Below are 12,744 nucleotides of genomic sequence, written 5' to 3' on the forward strand. Positions count from 1 at the left end.
CAGAAGAAAAGTGAGCAGCAATGCCTAGGAGCTTGGTAAGGGCACGCCAGAAGCAGGAAGTGAACTGCGACCCACGATCCGATACCATAACCTGCGGAAGGCCGAAAAGACAGAAAACGGTCTTGAAAAAAAGACGGGCAAGGGTCGGGGCTGAGGGAATGCCGGTACAGGGGATGAAGCGGGCCATTTTGGTGTAGGAATCGACTATAACCCATATTGTATCATAGCCCTGCCTGCGTGGTAAGTCAGTGATAAGATCCATGGAGATGGTATGCCAAGGCCTGGGGGGAACAGGTAGTGGTTGGAGTAACCCTAAAGGACGTCCTCTACGAGCCTTACATTGAGCACATACTGAGCAGGTGTTAACATAGTTAACTATGTCTCGTCTCATGGATGGCCACCAACACCAACGATGCAACAACTCAAGAGTGCGTTGTTGCCTTGGATGGCCATTGATAGCCGCATCGTGGGACCAAGCAAGCGCCTGATTGCGGACGTCGACCGTGGGAAGGTACAATCTACCCTGAACGAATGGTAACCCCTCCTGAAGTATGATATCCCATTCATTGAGTGCATGTGGATGTTGGGAAACCCATTGCCTGATGGACGTAAGCATAGGTGGGGATGGTGTACATAGACATATAACATGGCCCTTTCCTAAAACCGTGTCTGGGAACAGAGGCAATGTTTCCCCCCCAGGGGAGCGGGAAAGGGCGTCAGCTTTGCCATGGGTCGAACCCGGCCTGTGCTTAACCAAAAAGTCAAACGCAGCAAAGAATAGGTGCCAGCGCACCTGTCGGCTATTTGCACATTTGAGCGAGGCCAGGTCCTGGAGGTTCTTATGGTCTGTGTACACGATCGTCTGGTGCCTCGCTCCCATGAGGTGGTGCCGCCACACCTGAAGGGCATCCTTTATGGCAATGAGTTCTTTCTCGGTCACCGTGTAGTGGGATTCGGCCGCGGAGAATTTCCGTGAATGATAAGCAACCGGATGTAGACAGCCCGTGGCAGGGCATGGTTGGGACAGCACGGCACCTAGGGCAAACGACGAGGCATCTGCTTCTAGTACATACGGTAATTCTGGGTCAGGATGCTGCAACACGGGAGCTGAGATAAACCTGGATTTGAGTATGTCAAACGCTTTCTGGTGTATGGAGGTCCAGATAAAAGGGACAAGGGGGCTAGTTAATGCAGCCAAGGGAGATACAATGGAAGAAAAGCCTACTATGAATCGTCTGTAGAAATTAGCAAATGATTGCAACTGTTTGGTGTTGCCAGGGATCGGCCATTCCGTGACAGCGCGGACCTTGGATTGGTTCATCGATAGTCCCCCAGGAGAAATATGGAAACCCAGGAAGTCCACCTCTCTGACATGGAACGAGCACTTTTCGGGTTTCGCAAACAATGCGTTCTTCTTCAGCCGTGATAGGACTTCCCTGACATGAGCGACATGGTCCTCCGAAGAGGAAGAAAAAATCAGGATGTCGTCTAAGTAAACCACCACATACGTGTCCAAGATATCAGAGAAAATGTCGTCGATGAAACGTTGGAACGTAGCAGGTGCATTACAAAGCCCGAAGGGCATAACGGTGTATTCGAACAACCCCTGTCGGGAACAAAACGCGGTTTTCCATTCGTCACCACGCCGTATTCGGATCAGGTTATAAGCCCCTCTTAGGTCTAGTTTAGTATAGATCGTTGCCCTAGTCAGCCTGTCCAGGAGCGTGGAGATAAGAGGGATAGGATATCGGTTCTTTATTGTGATGGAGTTCAATCGCCTGTAATCCACGCAAGGGCGCAAATCACCCTCTTTCTTTGGTACAAAGAATATCGGACTGGCAGCCGGGGAGCAGGACGGCCGGATATGACCCAACCGCAAGGCCTGTTGTATATAGTCCTTTAGGGTTTGTTCCTCGGATGGTGATAACGAGTAAACCCTTCCCTTGGGTATGGGGGCTTCTGGAAGAAGATCGATAGGGCAATCATAGGGCCTATGTGGAGGTAGGCCTTCCGCTACGACTTTGTCAAAGACCATGTGATAATCTTGGTATTCCCTAGGAATGCCCGCCATAACGGCTCCCACGGTGTGTGCTGACGTGCCGTCGGGTGCCATATCGCTGATATGGGAGGAGGCCATAGCGCAGAGAATGGAAGCAGGAGATGAGTGTGACTCTGGTTCTATGAGACAGAAATGTTGGCATTCTTCCGACTCAAATAGCACTTGTCCCGTACCCCAGTTGATTAACGGGTTATGGTGTTTCAACCAGGGTATACCTAGTATGACCCCGAACTGGGGCGTGGAAATGAGGTCGAACGACAAGTTTTCCTTGTGTGCACCTTGTATGACCACTTCCAAAGGCGCGGTTTGGTGTTTAATCGGGCCGGATGCTAGGGAAGTGCCGTCAACAGCCTGTACCTGTTCGGGGCGATCCTTTTGAATCAGGGGTAGATTCAGTCGATGTGCTAGCACAATGTCCATAAAACACCCCGTGGCTCCGGAGTCTATCACTATTTGAACAGCGTGTATGATGTCTCTGGTGGGTTTCAGTAGAGCTTGTACTGTAACGGGTCTGATAGGGCCAAATGTCGGGTCAGTGGGGGTCGTGAAAGGGCTCGCCGGTGCCCCCGATATCATGGGCGAGCCTTCTGAAAACCCGGCACTTTGTTTCTTGGTCGGCGGGGGCATTCTTTTACATAATGACCGTTTAGACCACAATAGAAACAAGCGTTGTTGGTTCTTCGACGTTCACGTTCTGACTGTGTTATAGGGCTGCGGATTCCGCCTATTTGCATGGGCTCAGAACCGACGGGAGAGGGCGCTGGATGGGGCTGCCCGAACGTGGATTCCACCCTTCGTTCGGATTTGCGGGCGTCCACCTGTAGGGCAAGATCTACGAGATCTGTGAAAACAGAGGGGAGGGCAGGGACCACTGAAAGGGCGTCCTTCATAGCGCCACTGAGTCCTCGGTAAAACACGATCGCCTTCTTTTCCTCAGGCCAAGAGGTTTCAGCGGCAAGTTGGTTATACCGGGTGATGTATTCAATCAGTGACTGTTTGCCCTGCGTAAGGTCCAGTAGTTCCAGGTCTCTTGCCTGGGCCTTGTAGCGGGTATCGAAAACTTTAGCCATCTCCGTGACCAGAAGCTCAAAATCATACAATACGGGATGGTTGCCCTCTAAGAATGGATTTGCCCAAGTGGCCGCTATGCCTGATAGGTGAGATAAGAGAAAAGCGGCTTTCGTCACCGAATCAGGGAAGGCTTGAGGTCTGCACAAGAAGTGGAGTCTGCATTGGTTTATGAAGGTGCGGTAGGACCGCGGGTCTCCCTGAAAGCGTTCTGGGGCAGCAAGAGGAGAGGTGGTTGGGATCAAAACAGGGGCAGGAGCGGGAACAGGTGCGGCCTGGACTGGAGGGGTAGCATCCCTAAGCTCGATGTCCGCAGACGGGGACTGTTGTGCGCTTTGTAGGAGGTCTAAACGGTGGTGTATGGCGGCTGTGGCTGTGGCCATGTCAGTCCTGAGGGCCGCTACGGCCTGCATTAAAGCGATCACGGGGTCCCCGGCGGAGGGATCCATACTCTGACGGCCAGAGGCTTCACAGTCTGTTATAGACTTGATGGTCGTGCAGAGTATGGATACCTCCGTCCCCAAGTACCGCACAGACAACACCAGAAATACTGCCTGCGCGGTCTTTGAGGCCACAGGTGAAGTAGTTTGTAGGCCTGGACTCGGGAACAGCCGGAAAAGGACCCCCCCCGATCGCTGCAAGGCAATAGGGTATAGGTAAGCACAGAACAATTGGCAAGGTATAACAACAGGGTAAGGATCCTAATGGCTTACCTATGTGTTAGGCAAAGATGTGTAATAACAGCAGGCGTTGGGAATCCCCAAATGGCGGAGGGCAGATGGAAGGTAAGCAGACAGGCAAGCGCCCAGCGTGAGGCCAGAGGCCAAGAATCCAGGAACCAAAACAAAATCCGTAAGACAAAACCAGGGACAGTCCAAAGGTCAGGCAGCAATAGTTCCAAGACGTGGTAACAAGAGGCAAAGGGCACAAGGAATCCAATGTAGAAAAGGTGGTCCGGCAACTGGTAATCCAAAGTCAAATACTAGGGCAAGGCAGAGGCAGTCCTTTGTACAGAAAACGTGGTCGAGAATTTCGTAGAGCAAAACAGAATGAGCGTCGCGGAATCCCGGTGGAAAACAGCTGTGAAGCGACGCTCATTGATTTCCGGACACTCTTATCCAGCGAAGACGTATCACGTGATGAGGACGACTGAAATCACGTGATACGGAAGCATTTCTGTAGAGCAGAGTCACGTGACACGTGACGAGCGGATCCTCCTAGGTCCATTCAGGGCACCACGGTAACCTGGGAGCCTCCAACGCAACTGCCAGGAACGGGAGGGGAGGTAAATACCAGGTGTACGAGCAAACCCCTGGGTATGATGCCCGAATGGGCGCCCGAACGTGCGTGCATTTGGGTGTATGTGTGAGCGAGTGGGACGGCAGGAGGCCGAGGGTGGGGGCGTGGCAACCTCAGAGATGTTGATAGGTGCAGGAGTCGTAACAGAGGACCCAAGTTGGACCTTGGAGGGTCGATCAGAGAGGAAGGAAGTCAGCCATGCCAGAGCCTGACCAGTGATACCCAGGTTATCACGGAGGCGGTTGAGCAGGATGGCATGGTTGACAGTGTCAAAGGCAGAAGAGAGATCAAGCAAGATGAGGACGCAAGGGGTGTTGGAGTCGAGGTTGGAGAGCAGGTCTTCACGATGTTCAGGAGAGCAGTTTCCGTGCATTTGGGCAGGAAGTGGGATTAAAGCCCCTAAATGCACCTTGAATGGAATGGCCGGTACCAATTTCAATTACCCAATGCCATAACTCACCTCTTCAATTAACTACAAAGAACAGCAGGCACTGCTAGAACAAAAATGTCCGGCGGGCTGCCAGAAAAAAAACGAATACTCCCAGACAGACTAACATCCCTGTGCCTATCTAAGAAAGAAAGCAGTATACACCACAACCTGGAACAAATAAACCACCAACATAACATTCAATAGAGACCCTAACAGAGGCTGACAACTTGCCAGACAACAGAAAGAGGATTGGAGGGGCGAAGAGAGATTTTTGTAGACTTTCACTACAGTGACCGGGAGCAAGGTGAAGCGCACAAACAATGGGGAGGGAAGGCAAACAGCAGAAGGAAAGGGGTGTAAAAGACCAGTGGAAGCCACAGAGTGCAAGGGGTGTTTGGTTGAGGTTCGGAGGTGTTGAGGTGGACCAAGAGGAGAGAAGGAGAACAGAAGGTGGAGCGGAGCACTGAAGAGTCTGTGGAGAAGCTGGATAGGAGTGCAGGTGAGGTATTTTTGAGTTAGAGAGTGGTACCTAGTAAAGAGTGCAGTTGTGATCGCAAGTGGTTGTAGAGTGGGGTGTTAGAGGTGTTAGAGGTAGGAGAGCGGTAGGGGGAAGAGGTTGGAAGGTGAAGAGAGAGTTTAAGCAGTAGTGGGGAAGAGAGATGGGTGGCAGTAAGTGGTAGAGAGTGAGAGAAGAGAGGCAGGAGTTGTGGAGTGGGAGGTAAAAACAAGAGACAGGTGGAAAAGGAAAGTGAGAAAGGCAGATGTATGTAGAGTGTGAGATGACCGGAAGGACAGAGGAAGAAGTAGTTGGAAGCAGAGAGGTGAGCAAAAGGGGCGTGAGTAGAAGGGGAACATTTGGAGGTGGTGAGAGTAGAAGGTGGGGGAGTAGGAGGGAAGGTAGAGAGACAGAGCGGGAGGAAAAATAGAAAAGAAGGCTAGAGAATAAAGTGACTTAAGTTCAGGGAAAGGAGTGAGAAGGTGGAGTGAACAGAAAGTGTTTGAAGATACACAGGCACCGTCCTAACCCAGCTTCAACACCAAAATTGTGAGAAAACCAGTGCAGGGTATCCCAAGAAAGTCCCAGAGGGAGTGAGATAGATAAGGCTTTGGCCTGTAGGATCTCCTAAGGTAGAGAGGCTATCTTAGCAGGGTTTACTGATCTCTAGTGTACACCCTAATCTGAGTCGATGGGAAAGCCTGGATATGGGTGAAGGGAGTCCACAGGAGGCTGGGGGACTAGCTAGAACAACCTTTTAGTTTAATTCACCTGCAGTCTCAAACCCCACATGTTAATTTCGAGTGAAGCTTACTAAAAACAACCCCTAAACCGTCTATCAGATTTGGGAGTTTCATGAAGACACTAGTCCCCACTTGAGAAAGTCCTCAACTTGTGTACTACACTAAGAACTGAATTTGGAGCTTGTATTTAGAGGATATTACACCCCCGACTGTCTCAAATGGTTCTACCCCTATAGATCAGAGCTATGGGGTGTTTTGTGAGGGGAGACATATGACATGTATTGCGTTTGTGTCAGCAACTTCAAGAGTTCAAATAGAAGTACCTTAGCATTCAGTGAAAAAGTGGGATAAAAATCTTTTTCTGATCCTCAGTATCCCATATTTGTTTTTTTAGGTAGTCCACAATAAATATTCACCCTGTTCACCAACAGGAATATTTATAACACAGCCATGCCAATCCACTGTATTGTGGCACTTTACATTTTGCCAAAATGTTGCTTTAGAAAGCCAACATATGCAATCAATGACCATATAAAATGCCTTATATGTACACTGTTATTGGAGTATACTCAGAAGGGAAACAGTTGTCACAATAGATTATGTTTCATGAAGCTTTCAGTTAATACAGATAGGGCAAGTTGTACTCTTGATATAAGCAAAAGAAATAGTGTGCTGCTACCGAGGAAGGGAGCCGGAAGAAACCGGGATGGGGAAGGAATCATTCTTTCAAAAGAAGGTCAGTATTGAATGACATGATCTGCATTTATTTTTAAGCTATCCCATTTTAAAGGTTTAATAAACTGTCTATTGCAAAAACCTGAAAATTAGGGAAACCGTGGACATGTTCATTCAGATGTATCTGTCATTTTCTATTAAGTGTTTTACTTTGGTCTTCATAAAAATAAAAAATAAAATTCCAATCATGAGTGCAGATTTTTACGCAGTATTTGACTGCCGTTAAGTAATATCATTGCATTATGAACAATTACAAAACACAAACAAATAATGCCTATCAATAGTAAACTTAAAATAACTTACCGATCTACTTTAAACAATATAAAAATGTAAACTTTGCATGCCAGGTTTATTGAGATTTAGATTTTTCAAAATGCAGTACTGACTCATAATTTGTTCTGTTTGCTTCCACAGAAAGTATTTGAATAAGGAAAAAACATTACCTGGTCCATTTTATTTACTGCAACTGCCAGTTGCGTTACTCCAAGAGACCGAACTAGCAAGCCATGTTCTCGTGTTTGGCCACCAGCCTCAAATCCTGCTTCAAACTCTCCTCTGCTGGCATCCACAACTAAAACTGCCACATCAGCCTAGAAAAAAAGTCACCAGTTTAAAATGGCGTCAGAAACAGAAATACCTCAAAAAAAGGTGAGATTTGTTGTTGTAGTAGTTTAGCTTTTGTAAATCAGCCAACTAGTCAAAGCCGGTTTATATATAATTTATATCAATCCATCAACTATGTAATAGACATTTACTTGAGTGTCATCAAATATAAGAGCACAATGAAAAACATAAAAGTGATAAATTGCTAAGGAAAGATTTTCAGTCCTATCCATAAACCGCCCACTGTGTGCTTTCTTCAGGGCTAATGTGTCAGTGTGAGTATTACTTCCAAGCAAATTAATACATTCCTGTATTGAGTCTCTTTTTCTGGTGTATGCCACATTTCCAAATGGTTATGACGCTAGTTCTTATGTATACCGAAAACATGTCATTGAAAGTTGCTGACCAAAAACACCATGTTTCGATAAATCACCAATATAGAAACTACAATGAAAAAATATCAAAGTAGAAGCAGATGTTCGATTTGAACTTCTAAAATCGTATTTTCATTAGTATTTTCATTTTTATTAATGCAGAAACAACATACTAAAACATAAAAAGTACAATCCCCCTCCAACACCTCCAAAACCCCACACCCCGTTTGCCCGACCTCACACCCTCCCACACCCGGACAGCTCCCTCTTTAGTAGACATACTGTTTTACAATTGAGATAGTATGCTTTTTAATTAAATACGTCCAATATCCGTAACCTTTACGGGAACCAGTTCTCACGAAAGTCTTTATGCAGAAAGTCCAACACAAATTCCCAATCCTTCTTGAAATTCTTTTGTTCCCTTTGTAATACACATAGGTGACCCACTCGAGAGAGACATATTGCCAGATTTCTGTTAACCACTCTTGTTCAGTTGGAACCTCAATTTGTTTCCATTTCTGCGCTATGAGCGACACTCCAGCCACTGATAGTATTATATATGCTTTCCTTTGTTTCCTTTCTGTTAAAATTTCCAAAACATCACCCAACCCCAGCATCCACTCTCCTATACCTCTTTGTATCTGGAGGCCAAATATCTCATACATAGCTTTATTGATTTTTCCCCCAAAGAGTTTAATTTTTCTGGCACTCCCACCAAATATATACCCAAGTTCCTTTATTTTTGCATCCCCGCCAGCATTAATCTGAAGCATTCTTAGAAAACGTATGCAATTTCTCAGGCGTTAGATGCCATTGAACCATCACTTTCACCCACATTTGCCGTATTTGAATTGCCTCCATCAATTTCGGGATTCCCTTCCAAACCGCCAACGATTCAGTCTCTGACCTGTGTCCTTCTCCCATAGCTTCTTGTAACCCCCCATTGCATTTGACTCAAGTTCTCTCCAATTATCCTATACAGTGCCCCATCCATATGTCTATCTCCCGCATTAGTAGTAATGTATGTCTCGAAGGTAGATAGATCCCTAATTATGAATTGTTTATTGACCATTAGCCAATGTCGCAATTGAACACATCTTAATCTTTCATTTTCATTGAATAAGAATGCCCGTTTACATTGTTGGAAAGTTCTGATCCCCCGACCTTGAAACATGTCACCCATCTTCAAGCATCCCACCTCCTCCCATTGCTTAAATGTGTTCCGTTCTAGTCCCAGAGGTAAATGGCGGTTGCAAAAAAGATGTGTAAAAGGAGAAGAAAACGTAGTAATACCTGCTTGTCGCACCCATGTATCCCATATCTGCGCTATCAGCGCTGTTATTTTACTTCTATACATATTGACGGGACAACCCTGTTTTTGATACCATAATACCTCCTGGAGGGGTTTATCCACTACTGCTCTGCCCATTCATACCCACATTTTCTCTGCGTCCTCTTTGAACCATTCCCTAATGATTGGCAATTGGGCTGGCTGATTTGTAAATTTGGTACCCCCGTTTCCCCCTTTTTTACTGAAGCTTTTAATACCTTCCAAGCTACCCTAGATTTCTCGCCTAGCCAAATATATTCCCTCAGAGTGTTGTTAAGTATCTTAAATAATTTCAGTGGGCCCTTCATCGGTAATGCTTGGAAAAAACACAAGAGCCTTGGGAGAACCATCATTTTGATGACATTTATTCTTCCCATTCATGATAGTCAAACAATGTCGTTCTTTAAGCCACTAATTAATTGACACCAAGACAGGGAGATAGTTTGCTGGTTAAAACAACTCTAAGGAGTCTGCTAATTGTATACCCAGATATTGCATTCTGTATTTCGTTATGAGTTGAGTAGCGTAGCTTTCCCACTGGTCCGATATTTTCCCATCTTGAAACTCCATAATTACTGACTTTTGCATATTAATTCTTAGGCCCGCCACCTTGCCAAATGGTGTCAATTCTGCTGTTAAAACTGTTATAGGGGAAGATGTATCCTCCAATGTCAGCTAAAGGTCATCTGCAAAGGCAATAACCTTATGATCTTCTCCCCCAAATTGAATCCCTTTAATGTTCTCCTCTTCCCTAATTTTGGGTGATATTGTATGATATAATACGATATGATATGGCATTTGTAACGCGCCTATACACTATGTAAATATGTGCTCTGTAAAGCGCTTTGTATTAAGGCGCTATATAAATAACACATCATTATCATTGTATAGTATCGGAGCTAACGGGCACCCCCCCCCCCCGTTTGGTCCCTCTCGTAACCCAAATCTCATTAGAGAGATTTCCATTGATAGCCAATCGCAATAGTGGGGTTTGATAATTTGCTTTTACCATTTGTAAGAACCCTGGAACGAATCCCAAAAATTCTATTGTTAAAAACAAAAAAGACCATTCTCGGCGTCAAGTGTTATTACTCCTGCTGTTAATTCCGCTTTATTTATTTTTTCTATCAAATGGGCCACCCGTCTAGTGTTGTCAAACGTTTGACTATTCATAACAAACCCAGATTGATTAGGGTGTACCAACAAAAGGTACTAATCTTCCCAACCTAGTCGCTGATATTTTAGTATAGAGCTTAGCATCAATATTGATGAGAGCTATGGGTCAGTAGAGCCACATTGGGTCCTGTCCTTCTCCAGCTTAGGGAAGAGCGCCACCTTTGCTTCTTCCATTGAGGGTGTAATTATACCCTATCCTCTGAAAGAATTAAATAATGACGTCAACACCGGGATTAAGTCTTCCATATAAGTCTTGTAGAATATCGCAGGGAAACCGTCTGGTCCCGGTGCCTTATGGAGGGGTAATGACTATTGCTGAACGGACTTCCTATGGTGTTATTTGACCCTCCACCTCTCCACCACTTCCCCATCAACTAGATCTAGTTTATTTAACCAGCATTGTTGCAGGTATGCCTTTTGAACTTTGGGGTCTGGGCGTTCTGAAGTATATAACGCAGAGTAATACTCAGTAAAGGCATCTATTATATCCTGAGAAAAACAACTAACTTTCCCTTGCTCCGCATAGTGCGAATAATTCTAGCTTCATCCTTCATTCAGACCCAACGTGCCAGCAGGGAGTCGGCCTTGTTGGCTTTCATATAATAGTTCTGCCTTAAATACAATAGGGCCTTCTCAGCATGCCTTGTTTGTAATACGTCTAATTGGCCTATAATGTACTTGTATTTCTATCAAATTTTTGCCTCTTGATTCGTTACCAGCTCCTTCATAACTATTTTTATTTGGGTGTCCCAACTCCTGTTGAGCGGCAAGTAATACTTTCTCGCTTTGTGCTTTTTTTGCAATTAGTTCACCCCTTATGGTTGCTTTGAAAGCATCCCAGACCCATCTATAAGGTGTGTCCTGAGCCCCATTTAGTTCAACATATCCTTTGATCTTTTCCCTAACCTCTTCACCCATCACCTGGTCTTTAATTACATACTCCGGGAATTTCCATCGCCATATCCCTGACCCTTCATTTCCCTGAGCAATTATCAATTTTAATGGTGCATGGTCGGATAGAGTTATTGGGCCCGTTTCTATCTGTTGTATTCGCTCCAACAATGAAGCCGAGGCCCAAATGTAATCTATCCTTGAAAATGTCAGGTTGACTGATGAGTAAAACATATACCCCTCGTCCCCACGCTGGGTCTCTCACCAAGCATCTGTTAATGATAAGCTGACCATAGTAGTTTTTAGTTTTTGCATTGGGGGTCGTTGTTCTATATGACTTACCCTACACCTGTCAACCTGGCGGTCCCAAACCATATTAAAATCCCTCGTTAGGATAATTTGTTATTCTGCAAATCGTTCTAACTTATCGAACACTTGTTGCAAAAAGACATCTTGCCCCGTATTTGGAGTGTAGATTGTTGCTATTGTATACCGCATTCTACCTAATTGTATCCTAATGAAGAAGTATCTAGCCTCTTTGTCCTTTTCTTGAGCCAAAATTGTCTGGCCTACCCAACTTATTAAAGCTATTAACACCCCCCCTTTCTATCTCTTGTCGTTTGATTGAAAATATGCGAGTAACTGTCATGGCCACTGGCCCGAAAACATAGATCCCGCACCATCAGGGGACGAGGGCAAAGGGTAACAACATTTAATTGTCCCTTTGGCACAATAAAGCATAGAGGGCCCAGCTGGACTCGGTCCTGGCACCTTAACCCAACATTTTATTTGGTCCAAAAGTACTTTATTTCACCTGCAAGAACTTCCACATGCATTTATTCGGACGTGGTTGCTGGGGAAAACTGGATTGCACATGCAGCATCCTTTAGGAGTGGCAGGGTGGGGCCGGTAAGCCCAGGCTAATGGTCGTGGCCAGAGCTAGACTATATAAGTCCGCCCAGCCTTCATGCAAGCGCTTCGCGTTATTCTGCACGGATGGCAGCGTAACGCTCACTGCCGCCTGAGCGCATCTTACCTTTGATTCCAGCTACCAGCCTCAGCACTTACCTTGGGACCTGTTCTCATCGGCACACATCACTGCTAATTCTGGCATTCATCATCCATTTCCAGACCTCCGGAAAGCAGCACTTCAACCCAGACATCGCGGCACGGCCAGCAGTTCATCCTAAAATGGCACTTGCAAGAGAGAAAGATACAGACAAGGTTAGAAATTGAAAGACATTACGTTTAAGGTCGCACTTTTGACAAATCTTTGCGCTCAACCTTAAACCAACACTCACCTTGGCCTTGTTTCATGCACCGCAACTACTGCAGGGCCGTAATTTCACCTTTTGGAAGAAAGCAGACGAGAGACATCATTAAAAGACACGGACAATAATTAGGAACTAACATCACAATATTTTAAAGCCATAAGACACTTACCATCAGGGGTGGCTAAGCCACAGCTGGTCTGGGCTGCCACGTACAATGGGCCAGTGAAGGAACTCGGTCCATCAAGAAGCACCCCTGCAGTGAGAAG

General features: G+C 45.8%; 1 protein-coding gene across 1 annotated transcript in view; it reads right to left on the reverse strand.

Moving 5' to 3' along the window:
- HBS1L (HBS1 like translational GTPase) overlaps nt 1-12,744 on the reverse strand; it is a 1,647,668-nt gene that overhangs the window by 567,736 nt on the left and 1,067,188 nt on the right. Inside the window, exon 8 of the mRNA XM_069606737.1 lies at nt 7,274-7,420. Within this exon, the coding sequence (XP_069462838.1) occupies nt 7,274-7,420 (147 nt within the window). The remainder of the gene's footprint in view (nt 1-7,273; nt 7,421-12,744) is intronic.

Source organism: Ambystoma mexicanum, chromosome 4p (assembly GCF_040938575.1).
Source record: "Ambystoma mexicanum isolate Mex_15411 chromosome 4p, UKY_AmexF1_1, whole genome shotgun sequence".
NCBI classification, from domain to species: domain Eukaryota; kingdom Metazoa; phylum Chordata; class Amphibia; order Caudata; family Ambystomatidae; genus Ambystoma; species Ambystoma mexicanum.